Source organism: Kogia breviceps, chromosome 19 (genome assembly GCF_026419965.1).
Source record: "Kogia breviceps isolate mKogBre1 chromosome 19, mKogBre1 haplotype 1, whole genome shotgun sequence".
NCBI lineage: Eukaryota > Metazoa > Chordata > Mammalia > Artiodactyla > Physeteridae > Kogia > Kogia breviceps.
This window is the reverse complement of record NC_081328.1, coordinates 18,652,818-18,679,020: the sequence shown is the minus strand read 5'-3', so window position 1 is coordinate 18,679,020 and position 26,203 is coordinate 18,652,818. Positions and strand designations below refer to the sequence as shown.

General features: G+C 49.9%; 1 protein-coding gene across 2 annotated transcripts in view; it reads left to right on the top strand.

Moving 5' to 3' along the window:
• The first annotated feature begins 935 nt into the window (after positions 1-935).
• ASIC2 (acid sensing ion channel subunit 2) overlaps positions 936-26,203 on the top strand; it is a 930,101-nt gene continuing 904,833 nt past the window's right edge. The window contains exons 1-2 of one of the 2 annotated variants that reach the window (XM_067021778.1): positions 936-1,594; positions 3,867-4,504. In XM_067021778.1, the coding sequence (XP_066877879.1) occupies positions 3,950-4,504 (555 nt within the window). In that variant the 5' untranslated portion in view covers positions 936-1,594; positions 3,867-3,949. Of the gene's footprint in view, positions 1,595-3,159; positions 4,505-26,203 lie in introns of those variants that run through there. The other variant, XM_059047863.2, reaches the window with a different exon arrangement.

Below are 26,203 nucleotides of genomic sequence, written 5' to 3'. Positions count from 1 at the left end.
CCCCTGCATCAGCCTGGAAGACACTTGCACACACAGAGGCCCTTATTGAATCCCCCCAGCAAGCCTTGAATGAAGACCAGCAAAGCCTGTCCTTACTGAACACTGACATGTCTCTAATGAGAAAAGCTGTCCTCCAACATAGGATGGCCTTGGACATCATTACTGCCTCTCCAGGAGGCACCTGTGCCATTAGCCAAGCAGAATGTTGTGTGTTCATACCTGGTGAGTCTTCTGTCTGCTACTGTGTTGTCTTTACTGAATCACACAAGGCCACAAGTGGATGCCCTGAGTGTTCCGGCCCCCAGCCTAGGGGGCTTATAAATCAGTGGTTCTGAAAAGGGGGCTCTTGGTGGGAGAAGCTGCCACTGATTTGGGGAATTATTGTCTTAACCTATGCTTCTCTTGCTTGGGCCTGTATTGTTGCTGTGGCATCTGCCTCCAATTAGCCAGATAACGATATAACGAGCTCCAGGCTAGTGAAACCCGGGCTGACCTATCAGGGCGTTTCAGAGGAGGGCGGGGCGCGCGCAAACTAGAGCGGGTCGGGAGGGGTGGAGTCTTGAGGGAGGTCAAGAGGACACGACCAATTAGCCAGATAACTATCTAACAAGCTCCAGGCTAGTGAAACCCGGGCTGACCTATCAGGGCGTTTCAGAGGAGGGCGGGGCGCGCGCAAACTAGAGCGGGTCGGGAGGGGTGGAGTCTTGAGGGAGGTCAAGAGGCCACGACCAATTAGCCAGATAACTATCTAACGAGCTCCAGGCTAGTGAAACCCGGGCTGACCTATCAGGGCGTTTCAGAGGAGGGCGGGGCGCGCGCAAACTAGAGCGGGTCGGGAGGGGTGGAGTCTTGAGGGAGGTCAAGAGGCCACGACCAATTAGCCAGATAACTATCTAACGAGCTCCAGGCTAGTGAAACCCGGGCTGACCTTTCAGGGCGTTTCAGAGGAGAGCCGGCGCGCGCAAACTAGAGCGGGTCGGGAGCGGTGGCGTCTTCAGAGTTTCCTCGCTTCCTTGTCTTTGGAATGTGCGTTCCCCAAGCTAGAAGCTGCCTAAGGACACAGCCTCCATAGAGTAAGGTGGTGTTGAGACCATGGTATATGTGCCTGGGCCCACTTAAGGCCTCTGTATCAACTTCTATAATTGGGTGGTGGGTGCAGAGATCTACTCCGCTCGCAGCGCCCGAGACTAACCTCGTGTGTAAGTTCTCTTGCTTATTTAACCTGCCACCGACCAACCTGGAGCGGCTGCCTCTTTCTTCCGTCTCTTCCTGCCTTCTGTGTGTACAGGGCCAGTTTGCAAACGTACAGTGGCTCCAGGCCCAGTGAACCCTGAGCTACCAAGGGTGGGAAATGTGTCCCATTCCTCTTTATTTCCTCCAAACCAACAGAGGGTCTGGTATGGAGTTAGAGATCCACAGACTTGTTGAAAAGGCTGATGAGCCAAAGACTGCAAAGGAGCGTCAGGGAAGCCTTCCTGTAGCAGGACTGCCTGGCGCTGTGGAAACACGGACACCGGGAATGTGGCTTGGTGGAGAGCAAGAGGAGGGCTGCTTCACGTCTGCGGAAGGAGGAGCTGGTCTGTGTGTGTATAAGGTGAGTTTGTGAGTCTCTGTGTGTTGGGGGACGTGGGGTAGAAATGTTTGTCCTTCTCCTAAATTTGGGAAGGAGTGTCTTGGCTTTGCTTTTCAGCCTCTGTTTTGGAGGCAAACGTGCCTGAGTTCAAGTCCCAGCTCTGTCACTGATGAGCTGTGTGACTTTCCTCTCATGAACCTCCATTTCCTCGTGTGTATACTAGGGGTAATAACACACACCTGTGAAGGTGGTTGAACGCATTAAGTGAAATAAGACATCCTCACCGGGTCCTGACACTATAGAGTCTTAGTTAATTTTGGCACCCCTGTTTTGAAAACCCCATCCCCATCTAGGCAGCTCTAAGGTAGGGATCTGGGACCTCTGGGATGACACACACATGAGGTTAACTGGCCTCTGTTATTTTGCTAATTCAGGACGCTTCTGCTTTTTGAGCTCCCAGGATCAGTAAACCACTCATTTAATGCCGCGTGTTGCCCCAGTGTGCATCCGGACACTGTTCCTGGTTTGGCTCTGGTTTAGTGAGAGGGCAGATGGGATAGAGAAGCATTTCAGAGTAGATGCAAACCAAGAGGGACATTCCCTAAACTGCCTTCTTCTTAAGGAGTGTTATTTAAGCTGGGCATGCCCTGGGGATACCAAGTTGGCTCAGCAAGGTGCCTCCATGTGGCTCTGCCCCCCACTGGGAGTGTGCACTGGGTTGGCCAATGGAACTTTCTGTTCCTTTCCTCCTGAAGGGGATTTAGCATCATTGATTCTATAGGTTCCAGCCATTTGATCCCAGGCACAGGGCAGGCCACACCCACCTGCTAGCAGGAGCTGACTTCCAGTGCATTTTCATGAAAAAAGAGGTAGGTGGCCGAAAGCCCAATCCCTCTCTCCCACCTATAGCTCCAGCTGTGTTTCCATCTGGCAAATCCTGGGGCAGAACACACACGCACACAGCCCAAAGGGAAGGCATCCAGCCTTACCTGGAACCCCAGCTGTCTTTCTCTTTCAGATGCAGAACCTCCTGACAGCTCTGTCGGGGGTGGGGCTACACGTTGCTCTTCCTCTGGTCTCCTAGGGGCGTCTGGCTCTTCGGCCTCTGTCAGGGGTACCTCATTCACTGGAATGTCCCCTTCCCGCCGGCAGCAGAGGCACTGTTTTTTTTTTTTTTTTTTTTTACAGCTCCCTTCCTTCCCCGCTTCCAGCGTCTCACTTCTGGAGACCCCAGGCTGAGTCTGACCCGGGAGCAGGTATTGGTGCGAAGGAATGCTGCCTTCACCCCCATACCCGGCTCCTGGGAGTTTACCAAGTGCCTTCCTGCCATCTACGGGGGCGGGGGTCGAGTCCTCACTCCCAGGGCTGGTTCCCCACCTTGGGCGAGAAGCCCCCACTAGCTCCCTCCAAAAAAGACCAAAAAGAAACTTTCGCCGGTCCTCCGCCCCCAGCAGCGCCCCCCCGCGCCTGCCCTCTCCCAGCCCCCAACAGCCTGGTGGAGGAGGGGGTGAGGGAGGCCGGCTCGCTAGGTGCCCTCTGGGTCCTCGCTTTTCCTCGGGGAGGCGGGGCGGGGTGGGTGGGCGGGGAGAGACGAGTCCCTTTCCGAACCTCCAGCATCCTTCCCAGCCTCCCGGTCCTCGCCTCACCGCGGCCGCGCGCTACCGCCTCTCCGAGGCTAGCGGCCTGCCTGCCTTTGGAATTCTGCCCCCAAAAAGGGGGCCTTGAGGAGGAGGAGAAGGAGGAGGAGGGAGGAGGAGAAGGACGAGGACGAGGAGAGGCGGGACGGAGGCCGGCGGCGAGAAACGGAATCCGGAGTCCAAAACAGTACGGGGAGAGGAGAGGAGCAGAGCGGCGGCGGCGGCGGCGGCGGCGGCTCTGAAGCTCTGCCGCTGCGCCCGGCCGCAGTGCATCAGCGTGGCCGCCCTGACATCCCCAGGATGGTTAACGCGGGGCATTACGCACTGGTTAACAGGCTCCGAGCTGCTGAGCGACTTGTTTTAAGCATTTTCTCCCTCGCTCTCGCTTTTAATCTTGTCTCTAGTGGCGTGTGTAGGGGGGAGGACTTTATTTCCATTGGCTAAGCTCTCCCTTCCCACCCACATCTCTTCCACATCACCTTGGTGTCTCCCTAAATAAAACCAGCCTTCCTTATCGCCTGGACAAAATCAGGAGCTAGAGTTTGAATGGGTTTTATATAAACACTCACCCCTGGCAGAGTGCGGCTGGGCTCTCAGGATAAACTCACGGCACCTGGCCTGATGCTTGCCTTTCCTTCCCTCCCTTGAACGTCAAGGTTTAAGCAGAGCCTGAGGACTGGGAACTCTTCCCTGGAATCTGATCAACCTGAAGCCAGTTGCGGAACTGCACAGGGTCCCCATGGACCTCAAGGAGAGCCCCAGCGAGGGTAGCCTGCAGCCCTCTAGCATCCAGATCTTCGCCAACACCTCCACCCTCCACGGCATCCGCCACATCTTCGTGTACGGACCGCTGACCATCCGGCGTGTGCTCTGGGCCGTGGCCTTCGTGGGCTCTCTGGGCCTGCTGCTGGTGGAGAGCTCTGAGAGGGTGTCCTACTACTTCTCTTACCAGCACGTCACCAAGGTGGATGAGGTGGTGGCCCAAAGCCTGGTCTTCCCAGCTGTGACCCTCTGTAACCTCAACGGCTTCCGCTTCTCCAGGCTCACCACCAATGATCTGTACCACGCCGGGGAGCTGCTTGCCCTGTTGGACGTCAACCTGCAGATCCCGGACCCGCACCTGGCTGACCCCACGGTGCTGGAGGCCCTGCGGCAGAAGGCCAACTTCAAGCACTACAAACCCAAGCAGTTCAGCATGCTGGAGTTCCTGCACCGCGTGGGCCATGACCTGAAGGATATGATGCTCTACTGCAAGTTCAAAGGGCAGGAGTGTGGCCACCAGGACTTCACCACAGTGAGTACTTGGTTTTCAGCTCATTTTTGCGCTCAGTGCTTTTGAGAAGTGCGACGCTGGCGGTCTCTGGCTCGGTTTGAGGTCTCTCTGTGCTTTGGAGCAGGAGAGAGAGCAGTGTCTCGCTTGAAGGCCACGAGGGTAGTTGGCCAGAGTTGTTGGAACTGGTCGGAGAGGTCTGCCTGCTGGATTGGAGCACTCTTGTCTGGTCAGATTTGCGGGGCGAGCAGGGGGCCTGGCCGTGGTGGCGGATCGTTACCCTGGAGGTGCTGAGTTGCCTTCCACCCACCCAGAGGGAGGAGGCCTGAGCTGCCCGTGGTCCAGGGCACTTGGTGTCTGAGCTGTGTGATTGGAACAGCTTGTCATTGACGAGGTGGCATTTTCTCTCTCTCTCTCTCTCTCTGCTCGGAAGTGGCATCAGGCACTGCATCCTGTGGGCTGGGCTGGAGCTTAAAGCTGCCAGAAAAGGGGGTGGGGGGCCCCAGGCAGCCTGGATGGTTCCAGTGGCTTTGGGAGCTTGCTGGAGCAGGTGATGCTGCAAAGGTGTGGAAGTCTCTTTCCTTCCTTTTCCTGTGTGGATTCTGAGCTCCGTGTGGGGAGAGGAGAGGCCCGGGGAACCCCGGGTCTCTGTCTGGTCTGCTGGCAGGTCAAAAACAAAGAGATGTTCCGGGTCCCTGGGCCAAAGAGGAGGGTCTAGGTGGAGACCCATGCACAGGATGGGCAGTGAGATGCCTGGGAGGGTGAAACGTTGCAGGCTGCGTGGTCTGCGAGTTTCAGCTTGAAACTCAAAGGCTCGTTTGCTGTCTGTATGATGATCCGTTAACAACGTGGATACATGGATATGAGAGGAGGGGTGTGGGGAGGGGCGAGCAGCTGTGAGATCCGCAAGCCTGGAGGAGGAGAGTGGAGCTGAGTAAAGAGGAGAAGCGGAGGGGGAGGTGGATCCCGTTTGGGATGGGGCTTCTTGGAGGGGCAGGGGAAGAATGGGAAGAGAGCTGTGGCTGCCAGGGTTCTGTCTGCCTAATTAGTGGGCTGCTGGGCAGAACTTGGCGTAACAGGTCTGGTTGCAGCTGCCCACACTTCCTTGCTCCCAGGCGGATCTGGGACATCAGGTGCTGTGGGACCCTCCGGAAAGCCCAGTGTGGCCGGTTCTCCCAAAGCCGCCTTAAGGGAGAACCGAGAGCTTTCAAGTCTCAGAGCCTTGAGCCAAATTGCACTTGTAATTTCAGGGTGACAGGTACTGCAATTGCAAAGAGACTGGACTCTGTTGTCAGCTCTTGTCTGAGGTCCTCTGCCTAATTAAGACGTGTCCTATCTTTCTCTGTGGTGCATCCACTCCCCGCCGGCTCTCAGAGCCACTGCCTACCAGACTCTTGCTCTGAGTTTCTTTTAATGCTACAACCAGTCTCTGCACACAGCCTCTATGCTTGCTGTGGGCTGTCTCTGATTCTGGAAAAGCCAAGAGTGCCTGGGGGTGGGCGAGGGTGGGGCGTGGGGAGGGCTTATTGCCTCTGGCATCCCCTGGAGCTCTCTTTCCTGGGGGAGTTGTTTTGTATTATCAGTTTGAAACACTGTGCAAAAGAGCGCAGCAAGATCAGGCTGTGGTGTATGTATGCTAAAGAGGAAGCAGGTCTGAACTGGGGGGAAGGGACCAGCAGTCCTGGAAGCCTTTCTAAATGGAGCAAACAGGGTCCGAAAACATGTCATGCACAATGTCTTGGGTGGCTTGGGGAGAGTTGGGGAAAAAGCCTCATTCTTGGAGGCTGAAACTATCCCTGTATCCACCCGGTGCTTTCTAGTGCCGTGGCAACGCTCAGCTTCACCACTGCACCACGCAGCTCGGAAACACACATGGAACATGCAGACAGCAAAGAGAGAGAGAAGGTGGCACCGAGAGCAACTGTAGTTGGTAGCAGACCCTGGGCCAAGTTCTCAAGCATCCTCATAACCACATGTCCACCTAGTGGCTTCCTCTCAATTCATGACCAGGTTCCACTTAGAAGTAAAGGTTCTTTGGTCCCAGGCTGCAGTTTTGTACTTAGCCTATCTTTCCCGTCCCTGGGGGTCCCAAGAGGCCAAAGATCAGGCTGTAAAACCTGACCCAACCCTTTGACCTTTCAGGGTTGTCTCTTAAATAATGAAGCTGCCCGTGGACACAATTTATTACTTAGTAAGTGTCATGTCATTATCTGCCATCCTCACCAGGTTCAAGACTGATTTGGTTGAGTGTCTCTCCTTAGACTGACTGACTCTCTATGGATGACCTCCTCTAGCATTGAAAAGGGGAGGGGTCTCAGGGCTGGACTGCCAAGCTGTTCGGGAGAGTGTCCAAAAGGGCACCCACTCTAGGAAACCTGGAGCATACTCCAGGCAGGAGGCTGACCTTTTTCACCCATTGATTGCAATGAGTAGCCATGCTACAAGGCACGGACATGATGCCAAGTTCATTCCAAGACCTTGCAGTGAGGGCTAATCCTTCGCCCTCGCCCTTGTCTCCCTGGCTCCTTGGCCTGGGGTGCAAGTGTGCTTGTCTTTGGCCCGGGGTGCACCAGAGGAGAGCGAGACCTCACAGGTGGTTATGGGAGAAGTTGGCTCACCAGCTTTCTCTCTCATTCATTCTCTCTATTGCGTATCCCTCTCCCTTTGGTTAATTTACTGGGCTCTCCCTGGGTTTGTCCTGTGCTGGGTGGCTTCCTTCCCTATGAGCTGTGGCTAGCTTATTAGAGAAGTGAAGTGTGGGGAGGGGCTGCTCCAGGTGGATCATTTTTTTCTGGTTTTCTTTTTCTGCAAAGCGTACCTAGTGCCATCTCCAGCTTTCGTATACGCTTCCTTATTCCAAGTTCTTAGCTGGTGTGCATAATACCATTTAATTAGCAAACGAGCCCCGATTCTAGCAGAGTGAAAGGTTGTCTGTGGAGGTTAAAAGTCCCAGAAGCCAGGTGTGGGACTCTGACTGCCATGTAAACAGGTGTGATCCATGCTTGGGCAGGTAGACTCTTAGCCCTCACCTAAGACCATCTGACTTCAGATAGGCACATACTTTTCTTTCCTGGAAGAGGAGAGGAGGGCTTTGATTCAACAGTGTCTATGCAGCGGAGATCGCCCTGCTGACCCAGAGTGGAAGGAAAGGAGTTGGGGTGAGAGGGGCTGGCCAGGGGGTGTGTCTCTGGCCATGACTGGATGAGCTGAAGTTAAGATTAGGAGTTAGGGAGACATAGGTTCGAATCCCAGCTCCATCATTTCCTAGCTTATTCCCTGAGTCGTATTTTGTACCCTCCCTCGGCATTGACTTGCTCGTGGAACATGTGATAGTAACATGTGATTTTGTAACTCACAGGGAGAACGAATCATGTGAGACAATATATGTGAAAAATCTCTTGTGCCTTGTGACAACTATGAGGATGTAAGGCGGGGTTATTTTCAAGATTCGTAGGAGGGTTTTTTTTTTTAATATAAATTTATTTCTTTGTTTTTTATATTTGGCTGTGTTGGGTCTTCGTTGCTGTTTGCGGGCTTTCTCTAGTTGCGCGAGCAGGGGCTGCTCTTGGTTGTGGTGCGTGGGCTTCTCATTGCGGTGGCTTCTTTTGTTGCGGAGCACGGGCTCTAGGCACGCAGGCTTCAGTAGTTGTGGCACACGGGCTCAGTAGTTGTGGCTTGCGGGCTCTAGAGCACAGGCTCAGTAGTTCTGGCGCACGGGCTTCCTTGCTCCGTGGCATGTGGGATCTTCCCAGACCAGGGATCGAACCCATGTCGCCTGCATTGGCAGGTGGATTCTTAACCACTGAGCCACCAGCGCAGCCCGTCGTAGGAGGGTTTTTATTGTCCAGCCTACCTGCCCGGTTTGCAGCCCTCCAGAAGAGTCAGTTGATGAGTAATGCGACCAGGGAGAGAGAGGAGGCTGCTGCTTTCTCTGTATGGAGCCCTGGGTTAAAGCCCAGCATCCCAGAGCTGGGGTTTTGTAGAGTGGAGGTCACAGCTGGGTTCAATAGCAGTTGCGGACAGGTGGCAACCCCACTGCTTGTGACTAGCACGTGACTGTTTCACATTGTTTCTCTGCTTATCACATTGAGGTTCATCTGCCTCCAAGTTCAGGATTGCAAATGACCCCTCAGCCTGCATTTTTAACCTGATTGCCATAGTGTGTGTGTGTGTACACTTTATAAACTAGAGATTTCTTAGGAAAGGCATTTCCTTCTTTTCTTACTGAAAGAAAGGTCTCTCCACAATGGGATCTTGTTAGAGCAATTCTATGACTCTTAATCGTCTACATCACATAGCATTACAGAGATGTGGAGGGGGGAGGGTTTAGGCGGCTCACATATTTGGAAATCTTTCCACAGGCTGGTGGATCCCTAGCTAAGCTTATTACTTCTTATCACATGAGGAGCAGGTGTGTGAAGAAGGTGGGCTTTGGGGAGAGATCTGAGTTGGAATTCCAACCGTACCCCCTCTTTGATGTGTAATCTTGGGCAAATTTCTTAATCTCTCTCTCTCTCTCCGTCTCTAATTAGGAACAATAATACCTGCCACTCAGTTGCTGTACTGATGCAGGGAGGCCAAAGGATGCCAAGAGCTAGTGCATGGCAGATGCCTCGTACAGGGCAGGCCCCGTGCTTTGCTTAGCCTCCCACGGGAGGGTTGACTGACCCTTAGCTGGATTCTGGCTCTCTTGACTCCAGGACACAGTGTCCTTTTCACTACTCCACACGGTGACTCACTAACAGCTTTGGAGCATTGGGCAACTGCTGTGTTTGTGGGAGTCTTAGTTCTCATAATATGACAGACGTTCCCTTTTCTCAGTACTTCCATATCGGTTCGGCTGCCTAGACACCCTCTCCTTACCTGCCATCTTGGCTTCCGGTCCAGGTCATGCCACGAACCTCAGCCCAGGAAGCTTGTGCTGCCCTAAACCCCGATAAGAGCCCAGTGGCCTGGGTAGCAGGCCTGCATCTTTCATCGCGTGTGCGTGCGTGCGTGTCTGCACATCCGTTCCTTTGTTAATCAAACAGAGCACCTCCCATGTCGCAGGGAGAGAGCTAGACCAGATCCTTGCCATCTGAAAGCTCATGGCCCATTTCCCATCCCCTCTGGATGGGTGTGGGGTGTTGAGAGCAGGAGTCTTGTTTCATCAAACACATTCTCTGCATCCTTCATGCTGAATGCAGGGTCTGCCCACAGTAAACACCCAGCAAAGTTTTTGTTTGTTTTTTTGATTGAATAGTTACTTGCTGTTTCCTGAACTGAGCCAGCATCCTTTGCTCATGGGCCTTTCTTACTCCTTTTCATCTCTCACATCTCTCTCTCTCTGTCTACTTATTTAAATCCTACTCATCCTTTAAAATCCGGCTCTAGGCGTGGTCCCCAGTGGGGATGAGAGGCTGGGCGGACTCGGGCCTGGGGCCACATGGACACCCTGGCGCTGGGCTGGTGGTGACGGCGGAGGCCAGAGGAGCTGCAGGTGTCGGGGGACGCGAAACGGGCCCGCAGGAGATTAGAAGCAGCGGCGTAGGAGCGGGGCTGCCTCCACGTGAAGGCTTGCGTGCCAGTGTCCTGGGGCAGCGAGGAGCCCGAGTCACCGGGTGCCCAGCCCAGAGGCCACCTCCCCGCACAGCGGCCAGACGGCGACCAGGGGCGACCAAGTGTAGGGGTTCCTCAGGATGGTGGAAGGAGCTGGGCCCAGCCTTCCCCAAGATGCATTTTGGGGGAGCCTGAAAGTTACTGCAGGTTACATTGCGTTTTGTGGTGTAATCCTGAACAACGGTGAAATCAAAGATCCAGCAACTTGAACTAACTGTATTTCGGTTGATTCAGTGTAACTGCCAAACATACCCTGGATTTCCAATAAATAATATGACACCCCCCCCCCAAAAAATAATCTGGCTCTAATATCTCTGTGGTCTTCTCCAGGAAACCACTGCCAATCCCTCTCCCCATGTCATAATCTAACTTAATCTCTTCCTCTCCTGTTCTCTAAATGTTGCCTTTGGATTACTCTTCTCCTAGAACAGTCATTATACTTTTCCTTGCATTAGAATCATGAAGTATTTAGGCTAAAAGGAACCTTAGAGATGATTTAATTTAAATCTGAATTCTTTAACCACTGATAATTTTTACTCATGGCCCATTTCAGTTTCTCCTCCCCGTAAGACAGGATGTCTTTTCTAACTTGATATACTCAGGACTTAGAACTGCTTAGCACAGGGAAGGCTCTTACAATGTGTCATGAGTGTGTGAAGTGGGTTTGAAGTTTTTCAAATGTGTCAGGTGACTCTGATGTCAACTGAAATAGCCATTTTTTGGCTTCCCTTTTCAGTATAGGGACCCAGGATTACACCTGCATTGGGAAGGCTTGTCTCATTATTGTTATTATTTTAACAGTACACTTTCTGATTATAGAAACAATCCACAGTCACTGGAGAAAACTTGGGAAGTGTGGGAAAGAATAAAGAAGAAGAAAAAATGTCCCAGAATAGCATCTTAGGTATAATTACACGTATTATTTTAGTATTTGGGGAGTAGCTCCATTTGGTCACGCCCGGGATCACACATCTGTACATGTGATACCTCGTCTGGCATGAAGTGCACACTTCGTCAGTGTCACCTTGCTTCTTTCTTCATCCTGGGTCCCCTGGGTAGTCTCCAGGGTGTTAGAAATTCCCTCAAATGTCCACTTAGAGTAAAAATAAAATCCAGAGATTTGTCTCCATGGGTCTGAGCAATATCCCTTTGGTGGGATATATTTTATCTTATCTGCCAGAAGCATCCAGGGATAATTTGTGAGAGGGAGGGGTAATTGCCCCCCTTAACTCAGCGTCCTTGGATTATAGGTTCACAGCTGAACACCAGTTACTCTTTTTTGATGGCAATTTATTGACAGTCCAGGTGTGCATTTACCTGAAGCCATCTTGGTCCTGTTTGTTGTATGTTTGTTGGGTTGAACCAGAGATGTGTTTTGTTGACACCAAATCAGATCTTCTGACTGAGGCTTGACCTTGTTCCTGGATGAAGCCCAACCCCTCATGACCATGAGGACCCTGGACCATGGAGACCAGGAGGTTCTCCTTGCACGGCCATCCCTGCACGCCTCAGCACACAGTGTAGGCCCTGACTCTCCCTCACCTGGGAAGTTTCTAGGCTCTATGTTAAAATGGTCTAGATTGCACTGAATGCAAAGTGGATGGTCTTTCCTCTTCCTTAAGATGCTTGGAAGTTTTGTGAGCATTTGCCATGCCCTTGGAGAGGCAACCTCTGCCCAGCTGTGTGAGTGGTTTTCTGTGGTGCCAGCCTCCAGTTGGGATCTCCTAGTTTGCAGAATGTTAGGTCATGGCTCTCTGGAAGTAAAGCTTTCCAGGGGTGTATTGACTTCTGTCTGATGTGATGAAGGACTAGGACACTGACTGAGACCTGACTGTTATAATGACCTGCACCGTCTACTTGCAAGAAAAGCTGAAGCGGCAGCGGGCCACTAAGCTGGTGCCTAGTTGCTGTATGTCTGCATCTCTGTCCCTGGGAGTTCTTAGACCTCCAGAATGCTGATGGAAGAGACACTGCCGGCAAGCTTACCAAATTGGGAATTGATTCTTTCCCCCTCTCTACAGTGGTTCTCTTTTCCTCTCTGCAGAAACTCCTTCCCTTAACGAAGAGATGAATTCTAGACAGTTTTCTGTAAAGTTTCTGAATCCTGGTTTGCTACCGATTTCTAGAGGAAGAGCTGAAATGGGATCCCATGAAAAAAAATCCCCAACGACTGAATGGGTAGTTCTTATTTTATTTTTATTTTTTAAATTTTTTTGAATTGGTAGCTTTTAGCACCAAGTTTGTTGTCAGAGGCGCTGTTCCCATAGATCAGTTCACATTTCAAAGTATCAAGTATCGCATTCTCTCCAGCACCACAAAAATATGCCACCTGGGTCTAGAGATATCTGAAAGTGTGCTTTGCTCCTCTGTCTCTTTCTCATCTGAGTGTTTATGTTTGATGGAGCTGGGTTGCCATACCAAACTTGACCAGCAGGGCTATTTGATCCGTGATCTATTGTAATCTGAAACTGATGTGCTACAACACCCCTGCAGATTTGAAATTCCACGTATCATATTTCTCCCCTGCAACAGACTTAAAACCAGTCCATACAGGTGGGACTTAGTGGTTACTGGACGCCTGTGACAGAAGCCTATTTATCAGGATGGGCTTTATTTGGGAAGAACATTCTGAAAAGGGTCATCCTTTGGATGCTAAACTGTCTCTTCATCTCCTAGCACTTATTTTCTCATGAATCAGGTCCATTCCCTATGGATTACCTCACTGGCCACAGAAATTTATACTCGGGAGAAATAAAGTACTAAGCACAGAAAGAACATATTTGCTTGGGTTTATTGACTTCCGTTGATGGAGCGGCCCAGGCTTGAGCAAGGTAATTAGCTTATGTGGGCCTCAGTTTCCTTACTTGTAAGATGAGGGAGTTAATCTAGGTGACTCCCAACTACTTGCCGACTTGGAGAACTGTAATACAGTAGAACACGATCGAAATTTATTTTCTGATCTCCCATTTGTTCTCTGAAATAACTTTTAACTTATGCTTGGGGGCAGAGAGTTGATGTTATTTTGTAACCAGATATATGTATCTGTTTGTTTGTTTGTGTAATGTAGATAGAGCTGTACAGTGGAAGGAAAAATACCCTGATGCGCTGAGTGGCTGTAGTGGGAATACGGGGGCACAGAACCCTACCGTCAGAACTCTGTCTGTGAGCCGTGTGTGTCTGGCTGTCATTCATCAGTCTGACTGAAAGTTTCCATCACACTGGTCCTACTGTTGTGAGCAGGGGTCTGTGTACAAGTTAGCAAGGGCATCTGTGAAAGAAGCTGGTGGTGTTCCATCCAGATCCCCTTTCCTGCTGCTGGGGCTACAAGCTTCTGCACTGAGAACAGGAGGATGCCCTGGGTCCTTAGTCTACTGGCCCTGCCTTTCCTGGAGATATCTGAGAAGTTATGCACCTCCCCACCACCTGGGGGCAGCCGGGAGCCAGCGACTCACTGACAGGAGCGCAAAATGCCAGGCACCTTGCCTCAAGACCCAACAAATTATGGTGCAGTTTACACTCCAGAGCTTTCCATGGGATCAGGCTGAGCTAGACTTCTCCTGAAACCACGTCTTTGCTTACCTTTTCTCCCTGCCCTATCCTGCATATCTCACTCCCTTCCTTCTAGGCTTTTCCTGAGCTCATTCCCTCAATAAATCACGTGGTCAAGAAACCCCATCTCAGGCTCTGCTAGGGAACCCAACCTATGTATTGATTAGTTTTACCTTCTCCATCTGTTTGACAACATGGAGACTCACTTAGGCACATGGACCTGTGTCTGGCTTAGAAAGAAGGAAATACCTGTTTCAAAAGTCTTCTACGCCTCATTCTTTCTCGATGTGACCTCCATTGGGGCCTGTAACCATTTCCAAGGGAGACTTTTCATAATTCAAGTGAGCATCTCTCTGATTAGGATCCACTATTCTAGGCTCAGCTGGTTTGCTCCTCTTGGGAACTTTTTATCCGAGGAAAGCCCTTCCCAAAGTTGCCCATGTCCTAAGGGCTGAGCGTTCCTTATTCTCTCAGCTCCTGCTTTTCCCCAACCCTGTCCCCGGCCTAGGCTGCTCACATTCTAGCTCACACCTTTACCAACACCTGCCTTCTCATCATTTCCCAGTCCTGCTGTCTCTGAAAGCGTCTCTTTCTCACCCTCCTCCCAGCCTTCGCTGCTATTTCCTCCTGGATGGGCCTCAGTCTGGCTTTAAGCCATAGGGGGGAGGCGACTGCCTTTGATGTTGGCAGTGGCTCGGCCTCATCTATAAAGCAGGAGGCAGTGAGAAATGTACGGCTGACCGGGGGTGACGCCGCTCATATGTCACAGGAACCGTGAGTGATGAGGACGGAGCGCAGGGAAGAACTGAGACTGTTTAGCCTGGAAAGGGAAGCAGGTGACTCAAGGCCGGGTGGTTGCTGTCTTCACACACTTCGAAGGTCCTTGCAGAGGAGAGGGATGAGGTTTTCTCTTTGTGAGGCCAGTAGGCAGTGCCTGGTACCCAGGGGTGGGCAGACGTTCACAGAGGTGGGTATCCGCTGCTTAGAAGGGGCCATCCTGGGACCACCTGTGCCCTGTCATCAACTCTAGCTGAGGCCATACAACTGCTTCTTGGTGACGCTGTAGGGGTGGATCAATGTCAGGTAAAGAGTTGGATGTAATGACCTCTACAGTTACTTTCAACTCTGAGCACTTTGATTTATTTCCTTTTGGAACAGATATTTGGGGTCAGAGGTGAGGGCCACTGACAGATGGCAGTAAACTGAGAGAACAGGCAGAGGCATCCTAGCTCTCTGTGACTGAAGGCCAGATGAGGTTTTTTTTTTTTTTTTTTAAGTTTTATTGAAGTATAGTTGATTTACCATGTTGTGTTAATTTCTGCTGCACAGCAAATGATTCAGTTTTATATATACACACACACACATTCTTTTTCATATTCTTTTCCATTATGGTTTATCACAGGATATTGAATATAGTTCCCTGTGCTCTACAGTAGGACCTTGTTGTATATCCATCTTACATTTAACAGTTTGCACCAGATGAGGGTTTTGTGCTGCAAGAGAATATTCCAACTTTCCAGAGCAAAACTTTCCAGCTACAGTTCCAGCCTTAGAGGAGGAGGAGGAGCACAGGTGCAGTCAAATGACAGGGTCTGAGAGGTGACCACCCCAGGCCTTTTCCCCTGATGAACGTGTAGGTGCTTTCTGGGCTGATGTCACGCATCTCGGTCCAGCTGGCTTCACTGGCTGCCCAGGAGGGCCGCTGCGCATCAGCTTTGCGAATTCAGTTTTCCCTTTTCAGGGGGAGGTGGGCTTCGGATCCTGCTGCTGTGGTTTCTGCCTGTTGCAAGCGCCACATCTCTAAGAGCTGGACATACGTCTGTGGTCCCCTTGACCTCCCAGCTCTGCAGATTTGCATCAGCTCCTTTGTCCTCTCCTGCCCGGTCTCTTGGCTCAGGAATACACAGGTGGAAGGGCCAAGCAATTCCATAGCACCCTCTTCAGGAAAGTCGAGAAGCTGGAGAAGTCCGTTCTTGCCAGGGTGACACTTGCCGTCTCTCCAGATTGCCAGCTGGGGGGCTCCAGGGTCCGGCATTAGGAAATGAGCATCTGTTTCAGATGTGCATGGGATTCTGCTTTGCTGGCTTTTTCTGACTCCACTTCCCCATTTTAAATCCGCCTCTGGGTGGCAGAAATGATAACTTTACGAGAAACAGATCTGTTGAAGGAACCGGCTGGCGAGAACTTGGCATTGAGAGCTTCTGCCTCCAAATCAGTGACTTGAATTTGAATGTCCAGTTCACGTGTGCGCTGAACAAATTTGCATGTGACAGGATAGCACAGTGGTTGAGAGCTGGGGTTCCAGAGTGAGACAATCTCGGTTGAAATTCTATAATCATATACTAGTTAGATGACCTTGGACAAGATATTTAATTCAATTTGGGGAGAATTAAATGAGTTGTAAACTATGCAGCACGGTGGAGCTCAACCTCTGTAAGTTGGTCCACACCCTCCTCCCTGTTTGCATCTCCATCTACATACCAACTTTTCGGCTTCTAATTCAGTGTGATATTTTTCTGTTGCCTCATTTCTGTTCTCTGACCTGGGTGCTTTCTCCTGGGATTGTCTGGACTGTGTTCTCTTTTGTTTTCTCCTCCCCCACTGGATTTTTTTTTTTTTTTTTTTTGCGGTACGTGGGCCTCTCACTGTTGTGGCCTCTCCCGCTGCGGAGCACAGGCTCTGGACGCGCAGGCTCAGCGGCCATGGCTCACGGGCCCAGCCGCTCCGCGGCGTGTGGGATCTTCCCGGACCGGGGCACGAACCCGTGTCCCCCGCATCGGCAGGTGGACTCTGAACCACTGCGCCACCAGGGAAGCCCTCCCCCACTGGATTTGGCAATCGAGGGACCTTTCTTGGGAGCAGGAGTGATGGGGAAGATGTTTTCTCATGTCCACCATGATGATGTAGGGAAATTCAGGTCCCACTTTCTCCCTGGCGGCCCCGAGAGATACCCATCCCTCTAGAGTGTGAGAAGGCAGCCAATGAGAGAGAAGCATCTCCATGAACTGGAAATAACAGTGTCTTCTAAAGTTAGGGCAAGGCTGCTTCTGCCTTCCTAGAATGATTTCTTAGCAGAACACCTTTTATCCCCTGGGCCTGTTAGCTATTTCAGGGACATTCTAAGTGGCTATTAACAAATGTTGAATTATGGCTGCAAACCTCTGGGAGCTCGAGTGACGTTCATGTGAATCACAAGTGAGCTCTGTGCACTCAAGGCTCCCACTATGGGCTGGGATTAAACAAACAGGGACCTTTGTTCTCCCCGCAGCAGTGAGGCAAGAAGGCTGCTCTTTGGAGCCTGTGGTCTCAGGCAACATGCTGCTGAGAAGCAGGACACTTCCAGGACACAGAGCTCATTGCTGTAGGGTAGGTAGATGCTCTGGGTTTGTAGAGAGGCATATTTCAGCTTCCTATCTGGAGGAATTTACCAACAGTCTGTCAGTATGTCCAGGGCTATACCAGCCAATCTCAGGGGTTATGAGTTGCCCAGCACATTGGTTCAAAAAACACCTACTGAGTTCTTCCTCTGCTCTGGGCTGAGCTGTAAAGAAATGGAAATGAATAAGGCCCAGTCCAGGAGGTCAGGGCACACACAGCCTGGAGGGGAGGCTGAGCAGTAAAAAGATTACGTGCAACAACCGAAGTTTGCACAAGGCAACACAGGGTAGGCTCTAAAAATCTTCCAAAAGGAGATGATGTGTATAATTTTTTTCCCTTTTGAAACGGTTTTTTAAAAAAATTATTTATTTATTTATTTATTTACGGTACGTGGGCCTCTCACTGTTGTGGCCTCTCCCGTTGCAGAGCACAGGCTCCGGACGCGCAGGCTCAGCAGCCATGGCTCACGGGCCCAGCCGCTCCGCGGCATGTGGGATCCTCCGGGACCGGGGCACGAACCCGTGTCCCCTGAATCGGAAGGCGGACTCCCAACCACTGCGCCACCAGGGAAAACTCTGAAACGGTTTTAAACATATAAATGTTGTAAGACTAGTGCAAAGGATTCCTGAGTATCAGGGGTCCCAGTGATGTCTTCTTTTTGGCCAAAGGATCCCATCCTGGATCCTTTATCCTGAGTCTCCTTTATTCTGGAACTGCTTCTCAGTTTCTTCCTGACCTTCCTTCCTGACCTTGACATTTTTTTAGTAATTCAAGGCCAGTCATTTTCCCAAATGATTTTCAGTCTGATGTTCCCTCTTGATTAGACCCAGATAATGAATTTTTGGCTGAATTTCACAGAATGGATCCAGGATTCTTCTCATTGTATCCTATCTGGAGGCACACAATATTTATTTGTCCAAATAGTTATAGTGTTAATTTTTTATCACTTGATTGACCTGGTGTCTTCCAGGGAAATGCTCTGAGACTGTGTTAAACCCCATTTCTCATCCCTCTTTCACCCTCTGGGTTTTTTTTTTTTTTTTTTTTATCATCTGTTGATTTTTCTTGCTTGAATTATTACAGTGATGCTTGGCCAAATGGTGATTTTCTAATTCCATCTTTCCATCTACATTTCTTAGTGGGCTTTCTAAAATACAGAAGAGCTTTCTCTTTTCCCTTTTTATTCGTTCATTTATTTATATCAGTGTAGACTCCAATTTCTGTTTTATTCAATGGGTTCTCATCTGTTAATATTCTGTCCTTTTGACATTTCCCTGAATCCCTTGAGCACGTTACATATTTCTGGTCCAGCTAGAAGGCTCATCTGTTCTTTCCTGCCCAAGTCCTGTAACTGGCTATTTCTCCAGTGAATCCTGGCTCCTTTTAGTGGGAAATGGTATTTAGAAGCAAGATCTGGGTGCTAGGTGTGCTCACTGCTACTAGGTTGTCAGGGCTCAGGGCCCTCCCAGTGGACAGAGCTAGGATATTTACATGTATATTTGCATCTATATTGAAAAGCACCAGTTCACACAGATACTTCCAATTTTTTTTTTTTTTTTTTTTTTTGTGATACGCGGGCCTCTCACTGTTGGGGCCTCTCCCGTTGTGGAGCACAGGCTCCGGACGCGCAGGCTCAGCGGCCATGGCTCACGGGCCCAGCCGCTCCGCGGCATGTGGGATCTTCCCGGACCGGGGCACGGACCCATGTTCCCTGCACCGGCAGGCGGACTCCCAACCACTGCGCCACCAGGGAAGCCCCCAATTTTAATCTAACACCACGGGTTCATTCTAAGTCTTTGCCCTTTCCATATTGGTCCTTCCTATTTTTCCTGCAGTAGGAAACCTGTCTCCCATGATCTTATTTACTGTTTGCTCCATTCTCTTGAATGAAGACCATCTTCTTAACCCTACAGGCTACTACTCTGCCTGGCTGCCTCCTCACAAGGGCCCAGTCCCTGTTGGGCTGCCTTCCTGCCTCTCCCCACGGCCGTCCTTCTGTGTGCTCTGGCTGCTACTAGGCTGCCTTCCATTCAGATTTCTTCAGTTGTCTGATTTCCTCAGTTATCCCCAAAACATTTTTACAGCTTGTTAACTTTAAAAATTCAGGATCCACTGAAGATACAATCAAGATTCATGTGTTGCATTTTGTTGTTCTGTCTCTTTAATCAAAATGCTTCCCCCAACATAACACACACACAAACACAGTTTTTAAAAATAGCTTTACTGAGATACAATTCTTACATCCTACAAGTCACCCATATAAAGTGTAAAATTCAGTGGATTTAGTGCATTCACAGTACTGTGAATTTTAGAACATTTTCATTAAAAGGAACCCCAAAAGGAGCTGGATCCATTAGCTGGTCCCTCCCCATGGCCTTCGAACGCCATCAATCACTATTGTACTTTCATCACTGCTTTCTGTCTCTATAGATTTGTCCATTCTGGACATTTCATACTAATGCAGTCACACACTATATAATATATATATTGTGACAGACTTGTGTAGCATTATGTTTTCAAGGTCCATCCATGTTGTAGCCTGTATCAGTATTTCATTTTCTTTTATTCCCCCAAATATTCCATTATATGGGTATGTCACATGTTATTTATCTTTTCATCCTTTGACCTGTTTCCACTTTCTGGTGATTATGAATAATGCTGCTATTCACACTTCCTTTAGTATTGCCTTTTGGAAGAAAACAGACCCATACAAAGCGGTCCCATACAATAATCCCGCATTATGAATCTGTCTGGTTAGTTCCTTGTGGTTTCACTTAACCTGCTCCTCCCTCCTCTGTATTTCTTACAAACTCGGGGTTGGGTTTAAAGAGTTGATGAAATTCAGGTTAATGTCTTTGGCAAGAGAACTCCATGGGTGAAGCTGTGTACTTTGTATTGCTTCGTAGCAGGAGCTTATTCTGTGATGGTCCCCCTCTTTGAGATGCTAGTTTTGATCCCTTGTTTAAGGTAGCAACTGCCGGGTCTTTCTATTGCATCACCTCCCATCATCAAATCATCTGCCATCATCTCTGGGATGATACTCTGGTACCCTGTAAATATGCCATTTACCATCATATCTGGACGTGAACTAACAGTTTCATTAGAGTTTGCGAAATTGTGATTTGTCCATTCTTTCTACATTTATTGGCTGACGTTCTTTTGTAAAGAAGAGCTGTCCCCCATCAACTGGGGATCAACCAGAGTTCCTCCTGTAAAGACAGGATACATGCTTATTCCTGTCCTTTAATTACCAGTTTCCAGAGGATAGAGTTGGTGTAATAACTACCATAATAACCGGGTGAGAAGGGAGAGGGCAGGTTGGTAGGAGTCCATGCAGCTGTAGTCAAGGCAACCACGGGCTCCTTCCAGATCCCCTCGTATCCCAAGATGGGGATGTCTCCCTTTCAGACATGGTTCTTCCTGGCCCTGAGCCTGGGCAGGCGTGGCACAGGGGTAGCAGGCACTAAGGTTAATGGAACAGGGCTGTGACAACACTGAACACATGGCGTAAGGCAGGTCATAAAATTAGGGATCCTAATTATTCGTCCGGACTCTCAGTATCTCCTCACTTCCCTGGAGCCTCCCCCAGGAGATGCCCAATGCTTGTGCTGCCTTGCCTCTGTCTCCGGGGAGTTCATGTAGCATCCCTCCTCAGTGAGAGGAGAGGAGGTGGGGTAGGAAAGGGAAGTTCTCCCATGTGTATTCCATTTCATAAAACTACCTGGATACCTGACGAGAGCCAGTCATTTGCTGAGCACTTGGCTATGTGCCAGGTGGTGTTGAAAGCACCTCCCGGTGATGCACTGCATCCTCGCAGTGATGGGATGAGAGAGGTACTCTCACTCCTCAAATTGTGTGTCAGGACTGAGGTGCAAGAGATTAAAGAAATTGCCAAGGTCTCTAGATTCATGGTCCCATCTACTCGCCTCTTCTGCCTTCCCGGGCAGCGCATGAAGAGCTTCTTCCAGGAGGGGGCAGAGGGGCCACGGGGACAGTTTCATATTCTGCTTCCTCCAGCCTGTATTTCTCTGGATAACTGGATAATTCCACAGCTATCTGGCTTTGAGCCCGGAGGCAGGGGCTTCTGGATGCAAAGCGAGTGGAGCAGGGCGGGGCTCACAGAGGGGAGAGGCGGCGCCCAGTGAATGATGCAAGCATGACTGTCCCCAGGAACCCTTGGTACCACGGCTCCGTCTCTCACCCTGCATCACTTGACTGATAGTCCACAAACAGGGGCAGCGTTTCCTCCCCACATCCTGCTCTTCACCTTGCCTGCTTAGGGGCGCTAATTATCTGGGCATGTTAATGAGCCCAGAGGATGAACATGGAACGTGGGTAATGATGATTTCACTTGACGCATTCAAAGCTACCTTCCTGGGAAAACATAATTTAGTCTGTTTGCTGGGAGAGCATCTCACAACCAAACAGCCCACAGTGGGTGACTAAGGTGTCCGTGGTGGAGGACCGAGCACATATCCACAACGGGTAGTTCATTCAACCTGCTGTTTGCTCATTCACTCATTCATTCATTCATTCATTTTGCATTTCCCCAAGGGTCTACTTGGTACCAGGATGGATAGGGCGCCTCCCCTACTCTCAGTGGAATCTCATATTTTTAGAGGGATGCAGATACGTAAACACATACTTTTAATTAAAGATGTCATGAGAGAATTATCTATATTGTTCATGGGGGGGGCAGTGTGGAGGAGGGAGTGATGTATTCCAACTGGGGGGATTGAAATGGCTTCATGAAGAAGGTAGCCTTTTAGCTAGGCCCTCAAGAGAAGCAGAATTTTGACAAGTGAAAGGGACAGGTGAGTACATCCTAGGGCTGGGGAACTGTGCCAGTAAAATTACCCGTAAAGTGTATGCTTGGTTGGAGTCAGGAACAGGAGATAATGCTGCAAAGTTGGTCCTTCCCTGGCTGTGAGGGACCGCAAGTGTTGTAGGCACTGAGGAACTCTTGAGGGTTCTGAGTGACATGATCCCATTTTACTTGTTATAGAACCATGCTTGGCAGCATCCCGGTTGACGATGGTTTAGCTAAGAAAGAGGTTGCAAAGGTCTGCTTTCTGTTTGATTGTTTTGTTATTATTACTGTTTAAAAAGTAAGAGTCTTGTCTTTATTGGACTCTTCCCTTTTAATCATATCCTTGTGGAGCTCAAGTCCTTGGGTGTGAATTACTGACTGTAGAGTGTAAACAGTACTTGAGGTGGTGAAAAACTTCGTCATTGTGTGCTAAGAGAACTAATCAAGGCATTAAGGAAAGATTTGAACGTATGCTTCTCAACCTTGGCCACACAGTGGAATTACTTGGGGAGCTTTAAAAAATACTGATGTCTGGGTCCCACCCCAGAGATGTCTGGGTTCAAGTCTGGGCATCAGAAATTTTCAAAGCTCATCAGATTAATTCTAATGCTCAGTCAAGGTTAAAAGCTACCAGCCAGAGAACCAGCAGCCTAGAGAATTGGGAGCAAAACCCAGCACTGGGTTTGCTGACTGGTCTTCTCCCACAGAGACGCTAGCCCTAGCCCAGGTCCTTAGCCACTTTCTGTCTGTAGCGTCATCTCCTGTGCCTGCTGTGTTCCTCCTGCTCTCAGGGCTCCAGTTACCAAGGGCAGGCCCGTTTGTGACTACTTGGTTCCAGAAGACAGTTCTTGGCTTAGGCCAGCCAGGTCATAGCTGGCTGAGGCTTTGCTGGCCATAACTCGAAGTTGTAAGGTTCTGCTCTTGGAATTATTTTATTTTATTTTATTTTATTTTTGCGGTACGCAGGCCTCTCACTGTTGTGGCCTCTCCCGCTGCGGAGCACAGGCTCCGGACATGCAGGCTCAGCGGCCATGGCTCACGGGCCCAGCCGCTCCGCGGCATGTGGGATCCTCTCGGACCGGGGCACGAACCCGTGTCCCCTGCATCGGCAGGTGGACTCCCAACCCCTGCACCACCAGGGAAGCCCCTGCTCTTGGAATTATTAATCAAAGGCTTTCCAACTTCCCCAAAGAGGATCGAGTAAAGTATCTATCTCATTTGGCTTCTGAGCCCTGAGAAGCTTATCTATGGGGTCTCAGCTTCACCGTGTGTTTGCCAGTCTCTCAGTGATGTCTGTGGTTGGCTCTAGCTGTCCAGTAGGTTGGGATTCCGAAGTTCAGAGTGCTATTTTTTTTTTTTTTTTTGCTAGAGTGAGGGGTGGGAACTGGAGGGGCCCCAGAAGGTGCTGCCCAGGTGTGGGGTGATGGATCCAGGGGTTCAAAGGAAGGACTGTACCTGGGCGCTCAGCTGCCCTTTCTTAGGAATGACTGGCTGCCTGTCTACCCATTAGAGTGGTCAAAAGCAACGTCCTTACTGAGATCAGACCTAATTCATTTGGGACTGTCATAATAGAGACTTAACTTCTGGGGTATACAGTGCCAACTGGCATTGAGAAAATAAATGGTCAGGTCACTTGTTGACTTAGAACCTCACCGTGTCTCATCACCAGGGCTCAGGGCAGGGGCCCACTTCTCAGCCTTCATGGCCGTCATGACCCCCACCGAGCTGGCTTTTCCTGCCTCATCTCTGCCATGGTGGCGCTTGGCCCATCTGCCTGTTTTTCACTTTCCCTCTTTGTGCACTTGCCATGGCTCATGCTTCGACCTATATTACCTGTCTTTGAGGAATGGCACAGCTGTCTAACCTGCCCCTAGGGACCTGGTCAAAGTGTCCAGTTCTGGTGGGAAGGCAATGGTGGCCCCTTTTGGGACCTTGGGAAGTTGACCCAGGCCATTGGCACTTAAGGACAGACGTACCTGGGCGTAGGGGTGGGAGAGCACAGGAGGAACTGAGCCTTTATCAAATTCCAAATGCAAGTAAGTCACTGTTTATAACACCCAAACCTCTGGTGCCACCTGCAGCTTCATCTTAGGAAGCTTCCGGTCATTTCAGGCTTCGCGTGGTGGGCTTTTCCGTAGAGCCTGGGATGCTCCCAGCTCTGTCTGCTTATCGGAATGCAGGCTTGTCCATCCTTCAGTCTCCTTGGCCTTGGCTGGGGCGAGTCTCCCCATCACAGAGAAGGAGCATTGGCTTCAGAATCAGAGGATCAGTACCTAGAAGCTGATTCCAGCACTCATCAGCTATGTGAACTTGGTAAATACCTGTAAGAGTCAGTTTCTTGTCTCAGAGTTTCACAGCCTTGGCACTGTTGATGTATGGGGCCTGATCGTCTTTGTGTTGGGGCCTGTCCTGCTCACTGTAGGATGTTTAGCAGTATTTCTGCCCAGTACTTCCTCTCCCCTCCTGCCAAGTTTTGACTTGCAGAAATATCTCCAGACATAGCCCAGTGTCTCCTGTGGGGCACAATTGTCCCTGGTTGAGAACCACTGGTTTATCTATAAATTGGGATGAACTCCCCGGGTTAAACGGTTGTCCTCAGATGTCAGTGAGTGCGCGTGGCAGGAGACGGCCCTTGGCACACAGCAGATGGCCCTTGGCGACACAGTGAGGCCCGGGGAGGCTGTGCGTTCCCTTGGCCGCCTCTCGGGATGTGCCTCCCTCGCTGGTGCCAGGCCCTGTGAGGCTCCCCAATCCAGGCGGGCGCCAGACTCGTTGGCACTTCTGGTCCCCTGGCCTGTGGCCATGCATGTGGGTGTCGGCTTTCTGGGCTTCTGTCCCACAGCCCAGAGCCAGAGCTGCTCCCTGGGGCATGAATAGATGTTTTGTTACCAACTCAACAGGGCCAGGCCGCCAGGGCCCACTCTTAGGGTCCTGGGGATTCCCAGGAGGTGGCTTCTCCCAGCAGCAGCTTCTTCAGGAGAAGGGAAGGGAAAGGACTAGCATTTTCTGAGCCTTAGCATGGCACTACCCCATCTCTTCAGAGAAATTCTCCCCTTCGCCTGCACCCTGAAGAGTAAAAAATCACCAAGAGAAAAGCAAGGTCCTTAAGAAACAGAGAGACCTGAATTCATATTTTCTCATTGCCTCTAAAATGAGAAAATATATCTCTGTCAGTATCTATATTTATATCTAGATCTATATATCTCACGTATATATTTATATCACATTAATCGTATGATATATATCTCATATATTGTATCTCATATTATATATATGATACATGTGATAAGAGATAGTATGAACATTTAATTAAATCAGATAATGGACGCCTAGCCCAGGGTCTGGCATATAATGAAGAAATAATAACTATTTGGTGGTTCTCTTCTTTTTTATTTTTTTAAAATTTTATTTATTAAACCATAGTTGATGTACGATATTGTGTTAGTTTCAGGTGTAAATACCGCTTCAGATTCTTTTCCATTGTAGATAATTACAAGATATTGAATATAATTCCATGTGCTATAGAGTAAATCCTTGTTGTTTATCTATTTTATATGTAGTAGTGTGTATCTATTAACAGTGGGCAGTGGAGCTGTGGGGCTGGCAATTTATTTAGGGAACTGATGGCTGACTCAGAATGGATGCTTCTAAGTGGTCCCTCCCCAGCTTCTCTCCCTCTCACCCCCATTATTCAGCACTGGCATGTGGTCATTTCCCAAACTCAGCCCTCAGGACATCACTGCTTGGCTCTACTCAAGTAGTGGTCCCCATTGCCCCCTCTCCACTGCCTGCGTTTCTAGGCTCAGTTTCCAGTGCTGCAGGACACATACCCTAAACTCTGCTCACACATGAAATTTCAGTCTTCCCTGAATACTTTCTTTCCCCATTGACTTCTCAGCTTTGCTCATCTGTTCATTCTTAGAATTTGTTCAAAGGCTACTCATCTTCTAGCATCTAATTCAGGGCAACTTTTCCCCCGAGGCTTTCCTGGTGTCTCCCCTCTCCCCACATTCTCCCCGCTGAGTCCATGTTCTCCCTCCGTGGAACATCTTGGCACTTTTTCTTCTCCCAGGGTGTGCCTCAGATTGACCTTATACTGTGTTGATTTATAGCCTTCCCTTCCACTGACACCCATTTCTTCACTTCATAAAGCATTTATGAAACATCTTGTGTCTGCTAGGCAATTGCTTAGGGATGCATCTATTATACAAACATCAGTAATACAGGGCCTGGCCCTCGGGGAGCTTACAGCCTTGCTGGGGAAACAGGCATCCTAACAAATTCATTATGGGGTGACAAGCACCATGCAGAGGACTTCCAAAGTTTAGAGGAGATGATATTTTACTCTTTGAGGAGGGGTGTAGACAGACTGAAGCATCCCAAAGGCA